The sequence below is a fragment of the Dipteris shenzhenensis genome, chromosome 22 (assembly GCF_047967505.1).
Source record: "Dipteris shenzhenensis isolate YYH24624 ecotype China chromosome 22, Dip_SZ_1.0, whole genome shotgun sequence".
Classification (NCBI taxonomy): domain Eukaryota; kingdom Viridiplantae; phylum Streptophyta; class Polypodiopsida; order Gleicheniales; family Dipteridaceae; genus Dipteris; species Dipteris shenzhenensis.
Genome location: NC_141617.1, coordinates 15,822,922 through 15,845,275, shown reverse-complemented (window position 1 = coordinate 15,845,275; position 22,354 = coordinate 15,822,922). Strand labels below are relative to the sequence as shown.

The 22,354-nt window shown below is 47.6% G+C and overlaps 1 protein-coding gene across 1 annotated transcript in view; it reads left to right on the top strand.

Annotated features, from left to right (window-relative positions):
* LOC147887798 (12-oxophytodienoate reductase 1-like) overlaps window positions 1-20,671 on the top strand; it is a 56,519-nt gene extending 35,848 nt beyond the window's left edge. Inside the window, exons 5-6 of the mRNA XM_087393220.1 lie at window positions 16,011-16,184; window positions 20,526-20,671. Coding sequence (XP_087249346.1) covers window positions 16,011-16,184; window positions 20,526-20,671 — 320 coding nt within the window. The remainder of the gene's footprint in view (window positions 1-16,010; window positions 16,185-20,525) is intronic.
* The last annotated feature ends 1,683 nt before the right edge of the window (window positions 20,672-22,354 follow it).

Genomic DNA, 22,354 nt, shown 5'->3' with positions numbered 1-22,354 from the left:
GGAGCGCCGCCGCGGGAGGGGGGGGTGGGGTGGGGTGGGGTGGGGGGGTTGAGCAGGGTAAGGGGGGGAGAGAGAGAGGGGGTGGGGGAGAGAATGAGGGGGAGAGAGGAGAGAGTGAGAGAGAGAGGGGGGGGAAGGGGGAGAGAGGAGAGAGAGGGGGGGAAAAAAGAGGAGAGAGAAGAGGGGGAAAGGGGGGGAGAGAGAGGGGGTGGGGGAGAGGGAAGAGAGGAGAGAGTAAAGAGAGAGAGAGGGTTGGGGGAGAGAGGAAAGAGAGAGGGGGGGAAGAAAAAGAGGAGAGAGAAAGTAAGAGAGAGTGAAAGAATAAGAGAGAGAAAGGGGTAGGGATAGAGAGAGAAAGAAAGAGAGAGTGTGAAAGGGGGAGGTGGTGGGGGTGGTGGAAATGGGAGGGGGAGGGGGAAGGGGGAGGGGGAGAGGGAGGGGGAAGGGGGAGGTGGTGATGGAGGGGGAGGGGGAGGGGGGAGGGGGGAGGGGGAGGTAGAGGTGGTTGTGGAGGGGGAGGGGGAGGGGGAAGGGGGAGGTGGAGGTGGTGGTGGAGATGGAGGGGGGAGGGGGAGGTGGTGGTGGAGGGGGAGGGGGGAGGGGGGAGGGGGAGGTGGAGATGGAGGGGGGAGGGGGGAGGGGGGAGGGGGAGGTGGAGATGGAGGGGGGAGGGGGGAGGGGGAGGTGGAGATGGAGGGGGGAGGGAGGAGGGGGAGGTGGAGATGGAGATGGAGGGGGAAGGGGGGAGGGGGAGGTGGAGATGGAGGGGGGAGGGGGGGAGGGGGAGGTGGAGATGGAGGGGGGAAGGGGGGAGGGGGAGGTGGAGATGGAGGGGGAGGGGGAGGGGAGAGGGGGAGGTGGAGATGGAGGGGGGAGGGGGGAGGGGGAGGTGGTGGTGAAGGGGGAGGGGGAAGGGGGAGGCGGAGGTGGAAATGGAGGGGGGAGGTGGTGGTGGAGATGGAGGGGGGAGGTGGTGGTGGAGATGGAAGGGGGAAAAAAAAAAGGAGCACAAAAACTTGACGGACGGAAATCGAAAAGGAGGGAGAAGTGGTCACCTGAACGCTCTCCAAGTCTTTCTCGATGTAACGGGATTGTTGTGGAACAATGGACGGTGGGTGGAAGGCTAGGTTATCGCTGCGAGAAGGGCTCGAAGTCACTTACAATGCGAGGATAGGAGTAAGGGGGTGGTCGATGGAGAGGGAGTGTCTTGCGTGGGGCTCGGAATGAAGAAGAGAATGGAGGCAAAAAGTGAAAGATGAAGAATGAGGGGGTGGAGTAGGTTTTTATAGGATTTGATTTTAGGTTTAGGGTTTAGGTTTAGGGTTTAACCCTAAACTCTTCCCGAGCCATAACTCTTTATGGAGAGCTCGGTTTGCTTTTCTGTAAAAAGGTAAAATGATTGAAATTGCAAGCTCTACGCATCCGTGTCCACTACCTAGCCTGATTGTATATCATGTGGCTTCTATTTAAGAAATCAAGAAAATTTCTTAAGGTAGTAACCCAAGGTTGATGCTTGGGGTTGATATGTTTGGCTAGAAATGGGACAAAAATTTTACTCTCCTTGCCCTTGAGTGTTATGTTCGTGAAAGTTCGAAGTAGTGTCTTGTTTTACACATACCTACGTATGTTTACTCTTACTTGAGATGCTAGTCTCCCCGGCAACGGCGCCAAATGTTGACTCTTCCCTACTGCTTTCGTAGGAAGAGCTGGGTGTTCTATGTTTGCAGGATTCCAAGGCTTTTTATCACCTACAGATATATTGGGATTGTCGATTATAGTATATGTGTAGCTTAGGACCTCGAGTCGTGTTCCGGTGAGAGACGTAGGCTTAAGTGTGGTAAGTAAACAAAGTGCAAGCATGTGTAAAAGGAACGTAAATCATCTTTGTTGAAGTAATGAAGGCTCTCGCCTTCATTGGGGGTTGTAGGGTTTAGGAGGAGTTTTAAGGGTTAGAAGGAGGTTCCAAGGTTCAGAAAGAGTTCCAAGGTTTAGAGAAAGTTCCAGGGTTTAGAAGGAGGTTCCAGGGTTCAGAAAGAGTTCCAGGGTTCAGAAGGAGGTTCCAAGGTTTAGAAGGAGTCCAGGGTTAGAAGGAGGATCCAAGGTTCAGAGTAGAGTACATGGTGGAGAACTCGTCTCCCTCGTAGATCATGGAGTTTAAGGGCTTAGGAAAGCATAGGAGTGGGAGAGGAAGAAGGTGTAAGAGCATGGGTGAAAGAAGAGAGAGGAGGAAGGAGGAGGAGGGAAGAGGAGGAGGGAGGGGGAGGAGAGAGGAGGAGGAGGAGGGAGGAGGAGGAGGAGGAGGGAGGAGGAGGAGGAGGAGAAGGAGGAAGGAGGAGGAGGGAGGAGGAGAGCGAGAGGATGGGTTGCAGGGTTGGAGGAGAGGGGAGAAGGGTTGCAAGGTTAGGACATGCTTTTGGACGTGCAGTGCAAGGAAGCACATGGACACTTGAGACAAATGCTTGGAATACCAAAGTAGACTCAACACAATGCCCCAAAGAGTGTGGGCTTCATTCCATTATGGGGTATTTATACAAGTTGGAGAGCTTCTCTCTCTGCATGTAACACAAAGTTGTATCACAAAGTTGTAACACAAAGTTGTATCACAAAGTTGTAACACAAAGTTGTAACACATTCTCTCTCTACATGTAGAAGTTGTAACACAAAGTTGTGTCTAGAAGTTGTAACACAAAGTTGTAACACAAAGTTGTATCACAAAGTTGTAACACCTTCTCTTTCTTCATAAGTTCATGTTGGCACAGAGTCAACACCTGGTAGCCCAAATACCTGATAGGCTCACCCCTCTGAACCCAAGAGAATCCTATGTCAAGCCCCCAAACTGGAGTGTCCTCATCACTGATCCAAAAGCCATTGGATTTATGCCAATTTATCTGCGCCCCTGCCGCCAAGCAAAATAAATCCAATGCTGTCCTGAAAGAAGTGAGCGTCTGTGGAGTGGCATCCAAGTAAACTGCTGTGTCATCAGCCAACTCACTGTCAAGTAGCTCCTCTTCCCTTCTGATGGGAAGTCTCAGCCCAAAGATGTCAGCTTGAGATCTAACATAGATACTCATAGCTTCGGCCACGAACAGAAAAAAGGAAAGGAGCAAGGGGGCATCCCTGACGGACTGATCTTGAAATCTGAAATCTCTCACCCCTTATCCCACCAATAAGTACCTGGCTGTGGGCTGATCTGTACAAAGAGAAAACACCTCTGATCCAAGCATCAGTAAAGCCAAAGCGTAGAAGGGTGCCCTCCAAAAAACCCCAATCTACTCTGTCATAAGCTTTTTCAAAATCCAAAACTAGAATGGCAAGATTCTGGCCACTCTGCATGGCCCACTCTGAAGCTTCCCAAAAAGAAAAAATGTTATAAAAAATGCTTCTGCCATGCACAAATCCCGTCTGAGTGTCATGAATGAGATCAGGGAGAAGTGGCTGCAATCGGATGATGATAGCCTTGGCCAGAATCTTGTAACAAGTCCCCAGAAGTGTGATAGGCCTCCACTGGGACACTAAATTTCTGCTACCTCCTTTTGGGATAAGGTGGATGAGACCCTCTGTAAGCGACCCAGGCATCTCGCCAGAGTCCCAAATGGCCTGCAGGGCTGAAGTAATATAGTCTCCAATCATATCCCAAAATGCAATGAAAAAAGACGGGGTGAGGCCATCTGAACCTGGGCACTTGCCCTTGTGAAGGGCTGAAAGTGCAGTCCTGAACTCTGTGTTGGTGAACGGTGCATCGAGTAGAACATGCATACCCGGATTCACCAACACAAGGATGCTCTGCCAAATAGCCTGTCTAGCATCCTCTCTATCATGTGTCTCAGGATCAGCAGTAAGAAGGGTAGCATAGAAATCTGAAGCTATGCGTAAGACATCATCAGGCTCTGTCTGTAAAACCCCATGTGAGTCAATAAGCTGAGATACACTCTCTCTACTATGTCTAGGGTCAAGAGTAGAGAAAAAATGTTTATTGACTCTACCATCCATCTGAATCCAGAAGGACTCCCGTGCATGAAAGGCATACTCTGCTCTCTGATCAAGCACTCTGATCAAGCAATAACTGCAGATGAGCCCTTGCTGCAGCAAGGCGCTCCTGAATCCAAGCATCTGAAGGCCGTTTCTGCTCTTCCCTCTGCAAAGCTGCCAACTGCTGGCGAACACCAATCTCACGTCTGAGAATATCTCGTCTCCTGGTACAAGCAACTGAGCGGTAGAAGTCGCTAATACCAGAAAGGGCAGCGTCTACATGTGATGGATATGGCTGCCCACCCTGGACATGAGCAACCCATATCTGCAGGGCTGCCTCTGTAAGGTCCTCCTCTATGTAAAAGGCATCTGGAATCCTGATGCTGGCAAACCCGCCTCTCAAGTGAGGCTCTGAGAAAGCCAGCACAACAGGAAAGTGGTCTGAAGTGGAAACCCCAGCAGCAATGCATACCGATCCACCTCTATCTAGTGCCCAGTCATCTACATAGAATCTGTCAATGCGTGCATGAATAGGCATCTGCTGCCTCCTGTTCGACCAAGAGAACAGGAGGGACTGTGGCTGAATAAGAAAGGCATCATCACACCAAGTATCTCTGCCACAGAAGTGAAAAAGGAAGGCATCCCAAGCTGCTCTCTCCAAAGAGTGAAGTCCGCCTTCTCTACCCCCTTTTTTGTCTGACGGTAACTCGACCATGTTAAAGTCACCTCCAATCACCCATGAATCCACAATGGGGGCCCAGGAGAGCAAAGTCTTCCACATAAGGACACCTTCCCCTCTAATGTTGGAGGCATACAGGTTAAGGAAACCAACCTTACGCCCTCCAATCAAAAGAATAATCCATTGAGCTCTAGAGGGAATAATGACTCCATGCCCAATAACTAAGGGGAGAACCGACTGCGAAACTGAAATAGAAGTACCCCCCCTGGTGCCCAAGGCAGGCGACCAAAAAGTATGGCCAGAAAGCAACTTGCCTGACTTGGCACAATCTCTAGAATCCAGCTTGTGCTCTTGAATAAATAATATATCAATGGAACCCCCAGTAACACCTGGATGAAGCACCTGGATGAAGCTGATCCCGGATCAGCTGTCTACGGCGGCGATGTGGGACGCCACCTAGGCCCTGTATGTTCCAACTAATAATCCTCATTGACGGGAGGATGTAGAGTGGAACACCTTACCCGACCTAGTGGCGGAAACAAACCCCTCAACAGGGGAAGACCTCCTACTCGAGGAGGGAGGGATGGAACCAAGTGGTGGAAAATCAACAGGGGAAAGAACCCTGGCACCTGAAGAAGAAGCCCTGTCAACAGGAAACCCAATCACTGGCTCCCCAAAAGTAGCGGGCACAAACTCCTCCTCTGGGAAATCCGAACCCTCTGCCAAGGCTGAAAATGAGTTCCTGTGGAGCAAGCCAGACACCGGAGTGCGAAGGATCCCTTGTGAGGGAAGAGGACCAGTAGTGTAAGCTATCCCCTTCCCCCTATCCAAGGGAGGAAGTGAGGAATGCTCTCTATCCTGTGTCTGCCCAGCCACGGAGACCTCTCCTGTCTCAAGAAGAGCATCTAGCACCGCTGGATCTAGGGAAGAAGCTGCAACCGGGGAGGAGGTCGAAGCTTCAGCGTCTCGAACTGTGCAAGGTGAGACTGGAGGGACAGCTCGAGGTGAAGCAGAGTCCACTAAAGTACCCTCGTGAACTGAAGGAGGGATCTGCACACGAACCGGAACCCACTGGAGAGCGTCGCGTGTTCATGAGGTAGGTGGGGGTCGAGGAGCAGGTGAAGGACCTGTACCACCCCCCTGTCGAGGCCGAGGAGCAGGTGCTGGACCTGTACCACCACCAATCTGAGGAGGACCGCCATGCGAAGGTCGAGGAGCAGGTGCTGGACCTGTACCACCAATCTGTTGAGGCCGAGGAGCAAGTGCTGGACCTATACCACCCCCCTGTCCCCCCTGTCGAGGCCATGGGGCAGTAGCTGTACCAGAGGGCTTCTTGGGCCTTTTCTTCTTCCTGGGGCAATCCCTGGCAAAGTGTCCAAAGGTCCTGCAAATCCTGCACTGGTCCTGTCTGCCTGAAATCTCTACTCTTTGGCAAAAAAAGGAACCATCCGGGCACTGGATCATAACATGATCCATCTTGAGGTTAGGATCCTTGCAAAGGACCCTAACTCTAGGTACCCCATCAGCCTTGGTTGCCTCGTCTACAGTCAATGGCAACCCAGGGAGGGGTGGGATCTCAGCAACTGCGCCAAAATGCTCCCCAATAACAGAAAGAAGTTGATGGTAAACCTGGGGAAGCCCGGGGAATGTGATGAAGAGCGAGAAGATTTTCTTATCTGCCTCCACTGGGTCGAAACCAATATGAAAGGCTTCAAAGAAGACCTTCCTGTGTCCCAGGCGTAAAAACTCAGCTTTGAGCACAGTGCTCGCAGCCTCTGGAGTGTCAAAAACAACCTGGAAAAAACCTCGTCCCAGAAGACGAACATCTAACAATCGTGGAGTGAGGTCTGGGGGGAGAGCCGCAAGCATCCAGTCTCTAGCTTGGGATCTGGAGGGGTGAGACCCGAAGATGCATGCTAGCAACGTGGTAGAGCATTCAATCTCTACATCCTTCTTGAGCTGCTGCAACTCGTCTTTAGAAAAGGTAATAGTTTTCGCGGCCAGTGGAGGTGGAGTAGGATTGGCTGACGGAGTATCCATCGCCAATCGAGGTGAGGAGGCCGACTCTAACAAGTTAAAGGCTCCTTCCGCTCCAAAAAAAGCTGCGGGAGAAAAGGGGGGCAGAAAAAAGGGAAAGGAGGCGAGGAGGGAGCAGGGGGAAGGGGAGAGAAGGGGAGGGGTGAAGGGGGGAGGCTGAGAGGCTGAAGGGGAGAGGGGCAGGCTGAGAGGGAGGGAGGGGGAAGGCTAGGAAAAGGAAGGGGAGAGGAAGGAGAAGCTGGAAGGGGGCGGGGGCTGGGAGGGGGAGGGCTGAGAGGGAGAGGAGAGGAAGGAGAGGGAGAGGTAGAGGAAGGAGAGGGAGAGGAAGGAGAGGGAGGGGCAGGGAGGGGGCGAGGCAGGCTGAGAGGGGGAGGAGAGGGAACGGGGAGTGAAGAGAAGGGGGAGGAGAGGGAGAGGAGGGGGCGGGCTGAGAGGCAGAGAGGGGGTGGAGAGGCAGGGAGGGGGCGGGGGAGCAGGCAGGGAGGGGGCGGAGAGGCAGGGAGGGGGCGGGGGAGCAGGGGGCAGGCTGAGAGGCAGGGAGGGGGCGGGGGAGCAGCAGGCAGGGAGGGGGCGGAGAGGCAAGGAGGGGGCGGGGGAGCAGGGGGCAGGCTGAGAGGCAGGGAGGGGGCGGACAGGCAGAGAGGGGGCGGGGGAGCAGGCAGGGAGGGGGCGAGGGAGCAGGCAGGGGGAGGGGGCGGGGGAGCAGGCTGAGAGGGGGAGCAGGCTGAAAGAGGAAGCGAGCAGGAAGGGGGCAGGCTGAAGGGGAGGAGGGGAAGGGAGGGAGCGGCTGAGGGAGAGGGAGGGGCTGAGGGCAAGGGAGAGAGGGAGGGACGGGCTGAGGGAGAGGGAGCAGCAAGGGAGCGGGGAGGAGCAGCAGCTCCGTATGCTATTCTTTCAACACACTCTTCGGCTATGATTTCTTCAACAAATTAGTCATGAACACACACTTGTCTGGAATCACCCCAGCCTGCCCTAGATCCAATACCTCTTAGGTTGCCCATCCCTAGTAGTCTCCTTTCCTTTAGGCTCAACCCTACTCCTAATTTGGGAGGTGATTTTGTGTTTTGTGCAAGTTGAATTTAATTGTGGGTTGGTTAGTTTAATTGTGGGCTGGTGTGTGAAGATTTTTGAAAACCCCAAACTCGTCGTGTACATATGTACATGTGTGATGTTCAACTTATGTGTGTGCTTGCTGGTGTTCAATCAGATTATGTGTAAGCAGCTTTCAAGTACAACATGGTATCCAGTGTGACGGTGTTGATCGTGGATGGCATATGTCTGTCATAGTAGTCATGTTCATAGTGTCATGGGAGCACTCATGTACTCCATGTGGGCATCATGGATGTGTGGTTATATGTAGCAATCAAGCTTTAAAGGCTTTGCTAGAAGTGTATGTGCAAGGAAAAAGGTGAGCCTAAGGTTGGGAATGTGGTGCATTAAGTGCCTTGGCCTAAGTTTTGTGGGAAAGCCTTGGGAGTGGTAAAAAGGCAAAAGTGAGGTGGCTAATCAAGGGTGATGTGTCTATTGCATGATCTTTTTGCCTCTCTGGTTTTCTACCATGGCTTTGAATTCTTGAAATCTGGAAAACACTTCAAATTTCTCTTTCAGAAAGTAGACCCAACAACATCTGTTGTAGTCGTCGATGAAAGTCAAGTAGTAAAGTAAACCATTGATGCTGCGGGTCTGGGCATAACCCCATACATCTGTATGTATCAAATCAAGAATACCTCGGCATGAGAGGTACTTCTAACAAAGTTGCTTTGCTTTTGTTTGCCGAAGCAGCATGCTTCGCAAACTTTTCCAAGAAACTGCAGCTTCGGAATCCCAATTGCCATATTCTGATTCGTGAGATCTAACAGGTACTCTCCCCCTCCATCTGACCTTAGGCCTGCAAATAAAATGCCTAAGGTCAGATGGAGGGGGAGAGTACCTCTCAAATGAGTTTGCAAAGTTCCTGCGGGAGCATGGCATAAAGCAGCAATATTCATGCAGTCATACCCCACAGCAAAATGGACTTGCAGAAACCTGAGATCTAACAAGTACTTGAAGTTGACATGACCATATCTCTTTTGCCATTTTGCAGATAGTGGCATCTGTTGCGGTTGAGCTGACATGGCATGCTTATCTGGTATTGTAGCTAGCACTCTGTATAAGCGTCCTTCCTTGACACCTTTTGCTACTAGCTGACACCTTTTGGATTTATCTCTGATAGTGCATTCATCACCATCGAAGATGACTTTGTAATTGTGTTCCGTCATTTGACCTACTGACAGAAGCTTTTTGATGAGCTTCGGAACATAGAGCACATCTTTTGCTAATTCTTTTGTACCAGTGAAATTGTTCATAGGGATAACACCTGTCGCTTGAACTGGATTCGGTGTATTGTCTGCTGTGTAGATGACATTTTTCTTACCTTCTAATGGTTTCATTTCTGTGAACCATTCCTGATGATTTGTCATATGAGATGATGCACCGCTGTCGATATACCAAGGATCCTGTTCCACTTGGTCGACTTGATAGCTGTAATCCTCTTTGGGATTGAAATCAGTGTCTGAGTACACTGTCTGAGTACACTGTCTGAGTACTGTCTGAGTACACTCTGAGTACACTGTATCAGTCTGATGCATTTCTTCGCTTGCAAGAAACATATTCCCATGTTCATTTGCAAAATGACTGTGACTAGAATGCCCACCACGATGATTTCCTCTGCCTTGGGAATTCCCTCGATTACTGCTGGATTGACCACCTTGGTCGTACTGCTTCTTGCGGCAATCTCTTTCATAGTGTCCAACACTTACAGGAAATGAAGAAGAACCACTTCTTCCTAATATTCTTAATCAATAGGAAATGCAGGCATTTAAAGGATGGCATGAGAGAGCCAGAAAAGTTATGTATTGGCTGTCTATCAGTATTTCGGACTCTATGATTGTGCATTTTCAGGATGCAAGTACACCAAAGGAGGCATGGGATACTTTGGCAAAAATGTACAGCACAAATACGCAAGCCAGGAAGATGCACTTGCTTCCATTGGGTTGCCAGAGGAAGATGATGATCTAGTTTATGTGACCTTGAATGGTCTAGGAAAGGATTATGCACAGTTCCGGACATCCATTGCCGTCCGTGAAAAATTTCCTGATTTTGAGGAGTTGTTTGCTCTTCTAATTTTTGAAGAGCAGAGAAATGGTGGTGCATCTTCTTCAAGAGGAACTTCAAAAGAAACTATCTTCTACTCAAATGCTGGAAGAGGTAGAGGCAGAGGCAGAGGCAGAGGCAGAGGAGGCCGATCTGGAGGCCGTGGTAGAAATCAGAATATGTAGCAAACTCAAGAAAACCAGTCCTTTGGAGGAGGACTTGGTAACTCTAGAGGCAGGGGGAGCCAAAGAGGTCGTGGTGGATGGCAGAGAGGCCAAAATGCAAACAGCAATGTTGAATGCTACTATTATGGTAAAATGGGTCATATGGCTAAAGACTGCTACAAAAAGCTGAATGACATTATGAATGGAAAATTGCAGCAAGGCAATTATGCATCTTCTAGTAGACAGGGTGATGACAGAAATGAGCATCTATTTATGATGCAGCACATGACCAATTCTGTGACAAGTGCAGAAGAACGAAATGATGTGTGGTATGTTGACTCAGGTGCGTCAAACCACATGACAGGTCATGCAGAATGGATGCAGGATGCAAGGAAAATGGAAAAACCAGGATTTGTGGCGACTGGTGATGATACTGCACATCCTATTGTGCAGATTGGTAAAATTCCTTTGTCTATGCGGGATGGGAAAAAGAAATACCTATTTGATGTATTTCATGTCCCGAATATCACCAAGAACCTGGTTTCTGTTGGTCAAATGGTTAAGCAGGGCTTGCAGGTCAGATTTAATCCTCATGGATGCTTTGTTGAGGATATGAAAAATAACGGTCGCTTGATAGCAAAAGGAAAGAAGAAGGGCAGGATGTTTACGTTAGATGCGGACATGCCTGAATTGAGTGTAGGAATGTTTGCACATGGGACCGGTGTTGTTGCAGATATTGATATCTGGCATAAACGCATTGGTCATGTTAATGTACAGCGACTTAAATCAATGCAGGCCCAAAATATTGTTGCAAGATTGCCTAAATTCAAGGTTGCAGAAATGCATAAGGTATGTGAAGCCTGTCAATTTGGAAAACAGGCAAGGAAACCATTTCCTAGGCATGTTCAAGAGAGTAAGAAGCCATTGGAATTAATCCACTCTGATGTGTGGACTACTAAAGATGCATCTATTGGAGGCTGTCATTATTTTGTCACTTTTATTGATGACTACAACAGAAAAGTTTGGATGCATTTTATGAAAAAGAAAAGTGAAGTGTTTGGGCTTTTGAAAGCTTTTAAAGCTATGGTTAAAAAAGAAACAGGCCTGCAAATAAAATGCCTAAGGTCAGATGGAGGGGGAGAGTACCTCTCAAATGAGTTTGCAAAGTTCCTGCAGGAGCATGGCATAAAGCAGCAATATTCATGCAGTCATACCCCACAGCAAAATGGACTTGCAGACTTGCAGAAAGGAAAAACAGGAATATTGGAGAGGTATCTCGGGCCATGCTAAATGAAAAAGACCTACCAGATTATTATTGGCCTGAAGCAGTTGCTACAGCAGTTTACATAATGAACAGAACTCCCACTGCAGCAATACATGGCATGACGCCAGAGGAGATGTATACTGGTAGGAACCAAATATTCCTCATTTGAAAATTTTTTGTTGCATTGCCTATGTTCATGTGCCAGATGAGTTGAGGTCCAAGAGCTGAGAAGTGCATCTTTATTGATTATTCTCTGCAGCAGAAAGGGTATAGATGCTATAACCCTTCTACTCGTAAGTTTACAGTGAGCAGAGATGTTGTTTTTGATGAGATGAGCAGCTGGTATAAACCAGTAAATGTGATGATTGATGTAGATGCACAAAATGGTAATACTGCACAGAATTTGCAGCAGCAATCACAAAATATTAGTGGACCTGCAGTGTCCTCTAGCAGTGGTTTACATACTTTGCCATGGACCGGCAGATTGAGATCAGGAGAATCTCCTCAAAGCAATGCAGATAGTGGTATGTAGGTATGAAGAAAAGGAAAAGAGAAGGTAGATCAGCCCATGTTTGATGTGAATGCAGGTCACTCTTATGTGGATGGTGAATCCAGTGGCTCAAAACAGAGCATTGATGATGAGTTGGGTATTCCTTCTGTTGTTACACCTGGAGTAAGGAAGACCAGGGATGTTTTGAGAGCACCTAGTAGTGAGCCTATTTTGCACAGGTCTACCAAAGTCAAGTATCCTGTGGATAGGCTGAAATATGATGGATTTACAGCCATTCACTATGCCTATATGGTCAAAGTGATACAGGAACCAGAACCGACTTCTTTTGAGCAAGCCATGGGAAAAGAAAAATGGGAGAAAGCCATGGATGAAGAAATGGATGCCTTGGAAGAAAATGCTACATGGGAATTGGTGCCTTTGCCTAAAGACAAGAATGCAATTGGCTGTAAGTGGGTTTATAAGGTCAAGCACAACGCAGATGGTTCTGTGAACAGATACAAGGCAAGATTAGTTGTCAAGGGGTTACATAGACGTATGGCATTGATTATGAAGAAACATTCAGTCCGGTTGCAAGGATGGCAACCGTAAGAGCAGTCATTGCTATGGCTGCATCAAAGGGATGGTCTTTACATCAGATGGATGTAAAGAATGCCTTCTTGCATGGTGATTTGCAAGAAGAGGTCTTTATGGAGCAGCCACCAGGTTATGTTCATGCTGTTCATCCTGAGTTTGTTTGCAGGTTGAAGAAAGCCTTGTATGGCTTGAAGCAAGCACCTAGAGCATGGTCTGACAAGATAGGATAGTATCTTGTCACTATTGGCTTTCAGATTTCCAAGGCAGATTTCTCACTTTATGTGAGAAAAACAGAGAAAGGTATTATGCTGCTTGTCATTTATGTTGATGATTTGATCATCACAGGTGATAGTAATGAAGATATCCTTCATGTGAAAATGCTATTGAAGCAGAAGTTTGAGATGAAGGATTTGGGAGAGCTGCATTATTTCTTGGGCATTGAGGTGATTAGATCACCAAGTGGGATACGGCTCTTGCAGAGGCAGTATGGATTGGACATGCTGTCCAAATATGGGATGACAGGCTGTAAGCCTATTTCACTTCCTTTGGAGCAGAATGTGAAGCTGAGCACAGATGCAGGTGAGCTTCTGGAAGACCCTACTATGTACAGGCGCATAGTAGGAAGTTTGATTTATCTGACTATTACTAGGCCAGATTTGAGCTATGCTCTGTTGGATTAGTAAGTCAGTTTATGCAGGCTCCAAGGAAACCGCATTTGGATGTGGCTAGACGCATACTAAGGTATGTGAAGTCCACACTGCAATATGGACTATTTTATGAGGCTGGGGTTCAGATACAGTTGCATGGATACACTGATGCTGATTGGGCTGGTAGTATTTCTAATAGACGATCTACCAGTGGATATGTGTTCTCTTTTGGGAGTGCTGCAGTCACTTGGAGCAGCAGGAAACAGCCTATAGTTGCCTTGTCGAGCACAGAGGCTGAGTACAGGGGTGCAGCAATGGCTGCATGTGAGGTAGCTTGGTTGCATAAGCTACTTTATGATATGCATCAGTCTACAAATGGGCCAGTTGTCATTTATTATGACAACATGAGTAGTATACACTTGGCAAATAACCCAGTCTATCATGCTAGAACAAAGCACATTGAGGTACATTATCACTATGTGCGGGAGAAGGTTTTACTAGGTCTTATTGATCTAGTTTATGTCAGCACAGAGGATCAGGCAGCTGACATATTCACGAAGGCATTGGGCGCAAATAAGCTGCACAAGTTCAGAGACCTGCTTGGTGTGCAGGAATTGGGATTAAGCTCGAGGGGGAGTGTTGCGATATCGAGCTCCACTCGTGATATGCCAGGGTGACCATTGTGCATTTATGTCACCGACTTGTTAGCTGCATATGCGGTTGGTACACCGCCTATGAATAATAGCTGTATGACATATCCTTATGTACTCTAGTTCATGGCTCAGTTAGTATGCCACCTTAGTTAGCTGAGTTTGGTTGAGACCCACATATAGGGTTCTTCTATTTTCTTTGTACTAGAGTTCTTTTGGCTTTCACAACTAAGAAGAGGAAAACTGTTTTTCAGCCTCCACCTTTGTGTGTATTCCCCCATTGTGTATGTGAGAAAGTCGCAAGTGAGCTTCCTTCCTTCTCTCCCACTATCTTCACAATGATTTCCTCTTTGCTGATTCTGATGTTGTTGAGGATGATGCTGGTGCTCACTTTGATTTTGTTATTGATGCTAACCACTTTTCTGATATGATCTACCTCTGCCTTTGCCTCTGCTTCTGCTTCTGTCTGAAGCTGTAAATGCCTGATCATTAGAACTACCTTTACGTGCTTGAATGGCCTGAGTCTTGAGTTTTTCACCAAGTAGCCTGAGTCTTGAGTTCTTCACCAAGTAGGACTCACTGAAGTTCTTCCAGTGTCGGAATTTGCCATTGGATGGCAATACTCTAGACTAGATTCTCGTATCCCTCTCCTAGTCCATTCAGAATGACTTGAATCATTTCTGTGGGATTCATAGTCTCTCTTGCTGCTAGTCTTCTGCTAGTCTTTTATGCGGAGTACATAAGCATGACCGGTTTCACTGCTGTTGCAGAAACTCTGGTTGATTTGGTTTCTCAGTGTGAGAATCCTAGATGTGTTCTTGGACTCGTAGAGAGCTGTGAACATATCCCATGCTTCTTTCAATATCTTGACTGTGTTGAGCTGTCTAGCATGACATCTTGCACATTCTGCTTGATCAGATGATAGGCATACTTGTCTTTCTTATCCCATTCTGCTTGAGCTCAGGCAATGGCAGGATCTGCTACTGGTGCGAAAACTGTTTGTATAGCTATAGATGCCATTGTAGATCCCGTTGCTGGTGCGGTGACAACAGATGGAGTAGAGCTACTGGTGGCGAAATCAGCCAATGGTCTAGGTGTAGACCCATCGGCATACTCCCATTTGTCCTAAAGTACAAGAATGGTCTCCATTCGATATTTCCATGTATCGTAATTGGAGTTGTCTAACTTAGCAGATGCCTCCAGATTGAGGTTGCTAGTCGTAGACATGGTGCAAGAAATGTACTCGAAAGTGTCGTGAAAATCTTTGTATGAATCAACTGCAAATACACGAACTATGCCAAGTGAAATCTCTAAACCATCGGTGACGATAGAACTGCAATATATAAAATCGGATCTGTATTACAAGGCTTGTGGCAATGATGCCGGGAATAGCCAAGAGGCTTTACAAGGCTGAAATGATGTGCACGATGCCGTGAGATAGCCAAATAGGCTTTACAATGGCGGCATGTGTGTGTGAAATCAAGTGCTATCTGCCCACTGAAACAATCTGCAATGCCTCTGTACTCTTTGAAGTCTGCTCACTGAACTAATGAACGTAAGGTTTCAGGTAATGATGTGAAACTGCATGTGAGCGTATGGACTAACTCCGAGTAGGTACTAGTTGAGAATTTCAGGCATGGCTTAGATTGGCAACTTCGGGAAATTCAAAGCGTCCCCTCTATGGCGATCTAGTCTACTCTGATCTAGATCTATACCAACCATCGATCGATGAAAGAACAGCAAATAATTCCTTTTCTTTTGTTCTTTTTAAGTGTTGGGTCAGATGCGTGGATGTAGAGACAAATGCGCGTGAAGGAAGTGGTTTTGTTGACAAGGCTAAAATGTGAGTGTAACTTGCGCCAAAATGTGTGCGTGATGTGACGAGCGCATAGAGCACGAAAAAATGAGCGACTTTCCTTTTTGGAGCACCCTCAAATTCTTCCTGGATCGAGATACGACTTGATCTAGGGGGAGGGGCAAAAGGAGTGCAAATGGTGCTCAATGATGATGCGTCACTGTGGGTCGCATGTAGTGATGATGTGGCACTGTGCCTAGCAAGATGTGTGCCAGTGAAGCCCTGTGCTGAGGTGGCAGGAGTGATCACATGCAGTGACTGTGGAGCACAGTGTGTGCCTGCAGAGGTCAGTGCTGATTGGACAGCTAAGGTGGCACGAGAAGGCCACGTGTCGTTGTACTGGCAGTCGGAATCTCTTGAGATTCCGATGAATTCTATAAAGATTCTGTCTCCTTCGTCAGTATTCCGTTTGCACAGAGCTTTTTGTGATGCGGAGGTCTATGCATTGTATAAGCTTGTAGATGGAGGCTGGACTCTGGAGCACATTGTTGGAGCTCTGCCGTCTGTGTTCGTTTGCTGCTGGTCGCAGGTCGCGGCTGTTGTGAACTGGAGGTTCCATTCCGTTTGGTTTGGAGAGGTCGTCAGGCTGTTGAGGAGCCACGAACGGTGGGCGTCATTGCTGGAGGTGTCTACTACAAGGTGGAGCGCTTGAATAGGCGCGTTGCTCCATGGAGGCTCATTGAAGCATCCGAGTCGTTGAAGTGTAGGTGAGCCGGGTCAGTGGAGTGCTAGCAGAAGGTCATGATAAGCGCTAGCAGAAGGAATTGGTGAGGCGGCCTTTGGGCGCTGTTCGGTGCTGTGTTCGGTGCTGGGAGCGCAGGCAGAGAGAAGCCACCATGAAGCTTGTGGCTTAGAGACATAGCTTCTCATTGAAGGAGACAATCGTTGAAGTATATTGTCGCTTGGAGCGGCTGGACGTTGCCTTTGGGTGATGCAGTTGTGCTTTGGAGAGGCTGTCGTAGGGCGTCGAGTGCCGAGAGCAGGTCCGTTGGTGGCCTTTGCATGAAGGCTCTGAGCTTTGGACCTGAGCTAGGTGAGGCGTCGCTGGCTGGTAGCTACAACCCGTGGAGCCAAAGACTTTGACGCTTTGTCATAGGACACTTTAGAGGCTCGGTCGAACTATGAACTACTTGTCTCGTCGGTGAGCGGGCTGGAGGGAGCTTGGGCTGCACCTTAGGAGCCACGCTTGCTTGAAGACTGGAGCACTGGAGCCGCGGTTGCTTGAAGATCTATGTAGTTATGGAGACAAGCACAAGATCAAGTAGTCTCCTGTTTGGAGCAACCAACATTCGTAGTTGGTGGCGAGGCTTGCATGCGAGTCGTCGACCAAATGATGCTAAACTCCAGCTTCCAATGAAGCACTACCAGAGCGGCTTCTTCGTAGACGGTTGGCGAGTCTTATGGCGGTGCTAGTCGCTGGCAAAGTAGCCAATGGGTCTTTTGGACATTGCTGGAGAGTAGCCCGTGAGCAAGTGCCAAGCTTAGCTTTGTTGAAGGAGAGGTTACTGAAGGGCACTTTTGCTCGTGATGCCATTAAAGGGCTTGCTCAAGGTTGCCATCAATCTACCTCTCTATTTCTCTCAATGGCTTTTTCTCTCAAAAGGACACAGAGAAATCTTTCTCTCTCTCTTTCACTCAAGAAGGTCTCTCTTGCTCTTTCTCACACAAATATAAAACAGATCTATCTAAATCTCTCTCTTTGGAAGAGAAGAACAACTCTCACTCTCAATGAACGGGAATGGACGGAATTACTTTCAATGAACGGAAATTTTCTATCACTCTATGGAAGTGAATGGAATACTCAATCTCACAATCTCTCTCACACTCTCAAGAATCGTAATGCCTCAGCAGAAGGCAAGGGAGCTCTAATACCATGACAAAATATGAAGAGGGGAGAGGAGAAGAGTGGAGATGAGGAGAGAGGGCACAGCTAGAGAGCACACCACAAATGACTAACTGTACATGACTAACTATACACTAGATTTAGTTGAAAAAATAGAATATATACAAACACATTTAGGGTTAGGGTTAGGGGATCTAACCCTTTCCTTTATAGCACTCTATAAGGTTAGTGCTATGCACATATGATCACATGATGGTGCTATGCACACATGATCACATGATGTTGAGGGTGAACTCTCAACACCTTCCCTCAAGATCAACATCATGAAGTAGGCCTTCCCTCAAGATGACGATTCTGGGGAATCAAAGAAGGACTGAGCATTACATTCCATCAGAGAGGACCATGGAAGCTTACTAAATTGGTTGTGTGAGTGCCTCAGTGGGATCCAAATGGAGAGGTCGGCTATTATGTATGTGAGGAGATTCTTGGTATGGTTGATGGCTTGGAGGCTAGCTGATATTGCATGTAAATGATGAAGAGTGGATTGATATGAGTTTGCGAGATTAAGAGAATATTCCTGAGAAAGTTTTATCTGGGATTATGTTAAGATGAGGATTTAAAATAATATTATATTTTGTATGTTGTTGGGTGGCTTCAATAAATGTGAATTGTGGATGTGATAGACTATAAAGGTATATATAGCTCTACTATGTTTTTTGCATCCACGTTTTGGTGCCTCCACGGAGGAGTTCACTTCAGTTTACAAGATTGAAAGAGCAGATGTTCTAAGCTGTGTTGCAAGCAATGGGGAGAAATCCACACATGAGAGTGATACAGTATGAGTGGTGTGGAGAGTGTGGTCACACGAAGGACAGATGCATTGAAGTCTAGCTACGTGTGATCCGACTCCATGCCAGAGTGCAAAGAGCTCCGAAAGTGCTTGCCCGCAGGAAAAAGAATGCTCTTCGGATGCTCTTCAGTAGTGTGTTTGCTTGTTGCTTTTTAGTTTTTTGGTGGTTGAGATAGGCCAAGTTGTGGCAGTTGAGGGATTGTGAGGATGGCACGGGACTTACCAGAGTACTGGGGGATGCCATATAAGAATGTAGTGAGATTCCTGGAAAAGATGGAATTTATAGCACTTATGAAAGATAGGGCAAACCCTGAGACTTTGTTTCAGATCATGAATTATTACTTGCAGGGAGATGCAAAAGCATAGCCGCAGACTCAAGTTTCTACCTTCAAGACTGCTCATCCTCAGCAGCAAAATCCAGAGTATACAGTGGTGAGAGCAGTCTTTCTTGCACAGTTTGCACAATTCAGGAGCCCTAATGAAGTTTGGAAAGAGCCGTGCAAAGTGAGACAGGAGGAGGAGCAGGAGGTTGACCAGTACCTGATTCAGTTTGGGAGATTATGGAGTCTCTGGTGTGAAGCTCTTGTGCCAGAGGTACCTCCTCAGATGATTAAGAGAGACCGCTTCATTTCAGGCCTGAAGCCTTCACTCCGTTTGAAGGTGGAGTTGAGGAATATCGATAGCTTCGAGGATGCAGTCAGAGTGGCTAGGAAGAAGGAGTGGAAAGTCAAGAGACTGAGGCAGCTTGGCATGTAAGAGGAGCCTAAGAATCTGATTAGAAGTCCAGAAGCAATAAAGGCTTATGCAGAGAGAGAGCCAGTGTCTGTTCCTGTGTAGGTTGATTCCCTGAAAAAGGACTTGCATGAAGCTGTGGAGCTGATGAAAACACTCAGCCTAAATTGGATGGAGACTGCAGGAAGAGGCAGAGGTTAGAATAACAGGAGAGAAGCTATGGCTGAAGGAGAAGGAAGTTCAGCTGGAATAGGTAGAGGACAGGGATACATGAGCAATGTCCAATGCTAGAATTGTGGAGAGTGGGGACATATCAGCCCTCACTCTGATAAGCCAGCTAGGGCAGGGGGAGATGTCTATCCTGAGTAGCAGAGAACAAATGATAGATCAAGTGACTACAGTATGGAGGTGAAAGATCTGAATCAGCTCTCTACCAGTGGTGTGAAATGGGAGGATAAGGGGAAAGGAAAGGCAATTAGCCTGATCAAAATGGAGACCATATCAGAGATTATGTCTATACCCATGCAATGTAATATGAGCTGTAGGCTGGAATTGGAAGAGGAACCTGAGGAGACAGTCACAGACGAAGATACAGAGAGTGAGACAGAGGAAGAGAGCATCTCATCAGAGGAAGAGAGTCAGTTGTCTTTACTATTGGAGAAACCAGATGCATATAGTGTTGATGTAGGGGAGCTGGAGATCATTACACTTATCATGAAAGGAGGCTTGTCAATTGCTATGGAGGAGGGTGTTGCTCAACCAGATCTATATGAGGACACAGTGAAGAGCCCGAGTGAAGGGGTTGCTGCCATAGATGGCAGAAAGGTTGAGAGCCCTTTAAAGGCAGCTAAGGATAAGTCTGTGTGTGTAGTGGTAGATGATGATCATGCTCTAGTGTCGTGTGATGATGTGCATATGATGGCTGGTCATGTTGCAGCAGATATGCAGCCACTTGAAGACAAGGCTTGGAAGGAGCACATGGCTAAATGCAATCAGTTCGTGGTTGACACTATGATTGTGCATACCAAAGGGGCTGAGATTTCAGGTTCAGCAAGTGAGGAAGAGAGAAGTGAAACAAGCAGTGAAGATGAGAGCTCAATCATGTCTGACAGTGATGAAGCTGATGTGGCTTTACTGATAAAGTAAAAGACCTACAGTTAAAACTCTTAGTTTGGGTGGGACCAGCAAGTGTTGATTGTGTGCATGCACACTTTGATGTGTATGATGAGGTTAAGATTCGGTGTTTATAGGATGATGGTGATTCAGATGATGAGCTGGATTGCATTCTTGATGATGCACTAGATGATATGTTAGCATTGATCTCGTCGGAAAAGAATGTAAACACCAGTATATGCATGTTGAGCTGGATGGTAGTGATAGTGTGGTTGATGATCAGCTAGATGCTTTACTTGATGATACCCTCATGGATTTTGCATGTGTGGTTGGTAATGACAAGAAAAAATCTAATTCTCATGACTATTCAGAGAATGAGGATATCAGTGAGGATAGGATGCATAGCAAAGAGTGTGCTGATATGTTTGAGCATTCTTCAGGTGGGAAGGATGTTTGTTTGCTCCTGGGTGATCTTGATAATTCATGTGATGGGTTAAGTTTTGCAGATTATAAGGTTGAGGCATTAGGGTCTGTTGAGAAGTCCCTAATCACAGATTATGAACTGGTTGTGCCCGAGAGATCTATCTGTGAGGTAGTGACCTCAAAAGATGTGGCTCATGAGAAGCTGAGCAAGACTCATAATATAGTGTGATGGCTAATAGCCAGTGGAGTTGTGTGATGTCTTGGCATGATAAGCTATGGGATCCTAGAGGCTTAGTGAGGATGTGGGTATATGGAAGGAGCTGGTAGCTATATCGATTTGGTGTGTTGTTGATTCCTTTTGATCTAGGGGGATGGTGGATTATGCATATCTGGAAGTGGAGGGTTCAAAGTTATCCTTTTGATCTGGGAAAAGAAAAGAAAATGCATGGAGTACAAACTCATTTTGTTTTTGATCCAGGTAGTTTGTTGATTTTTTTCCTTTTAGCTGCTGGACATGAATGTCACAATAGAAGAGTGGGCTTGCTAAAGGGTGTGTGAAGATTTTTGAAAACCCCAAACTTGTCTTGTACATATGTACATGTGTGATGTTTGACTTGTGTGTGTGCTTGCTAGTGTTCAATCAGATTATGTGTAAGCAGCTTTCGAGTATAGCATGGTATCCAGTGTGACGGTGTTGATCGTGGATGGCATATGTCCGTCATAGTAGTCAGGTTCATAGTGTCATGGGAGCACTCATGTACTCCGTGTGGGCATCATGGATGTGTGGTTATATGTGGCAATCAAGCTTTAAAGGCTTTGCTGGAAGTGTATGTGCAAGGGAAAAGGTGAGCCTAAGGTTGGGAATGTGGTGCATTAAGTGCCTTGGCCTAAGTTTTGTGGGGAAGCCTTGGCAGTGGTAAAAAGGCAAAAGTGAGGTGGCTAATCAAGTGTGACGTGTCTATTGCATGCATGGTGGCTACGTGATTCTTCTGGAGGGATGAGTTGGATGAGACGTCGATTATCACATGAAGGGAATTCTGGAAGAAGGGGCGGTGGCCTCACGGGGAACTTCTGGTGCGGGATGAAAAATGGGGGACAGATAGAGAAGGGAGCGGGGTTAGGCGGAGGTCTGGCAAGAGAGATCAGCTATTGCTTTGGAGGGAGCTTCTTGATTTGGCGGGGTGGCATCACTACTCTACATGTTCATGAGCTCTGTGAGCAAGAGAGAAGCTGAGAGGCAGCTAGCATCACGTAGATAGACAGGCACCATCAGTCCATGTGCATGGCATAGTTTATGCTTGCATAGTTGGGTGCAAGAGGCCGCAAGAGTGGTGTGGCGTCACTATTACACAAGCTCAGCGAGCTTGTCTTGGAGAGGTTGTTTGTTCCATGGAGATCCAGAGCTTCTTAGTTTGGTGGGCTATGGCGTGGTTACTGTGCAATGGGAGAGTCTTGCAAGAGCTAGGTGCTCCATGAGCAAGAGAAGATGAACTACTCCGATCACATAAAGCTGACTGCCAACAAGAGTGGTGCAGCAGAGAGGCAAGTTGATCAGCACGTGGGTGTGGAGAGTTGTTCGACTTGGCTGTGGTGTCTCTACTATGCAGGCCGAGAGTGCCTTGGATGGTGGAGGGCATGCTCTGTGAGCAAGAGAGATATTGTGAGGCAGATATGATCGCATTAAGGAGAAGGGCGATGGAGCTGTTGCATCGAGAGCATGAACTGGTTAGTCATCGGATGGGCACATGTTTACTATGAGGCTGAGGGCAGAGAGGCCTTTGGCCAGGCGGGTGCTAGCTGCTAAGACCTCAATTGTTGGAATCTCCAAGGATGGCTCAAGCTGTGATACAGGAGCTTAGCTCACCACAGAATTACATGATTCCATTTGGGTGCTCTGTGGGAAGCAATGATC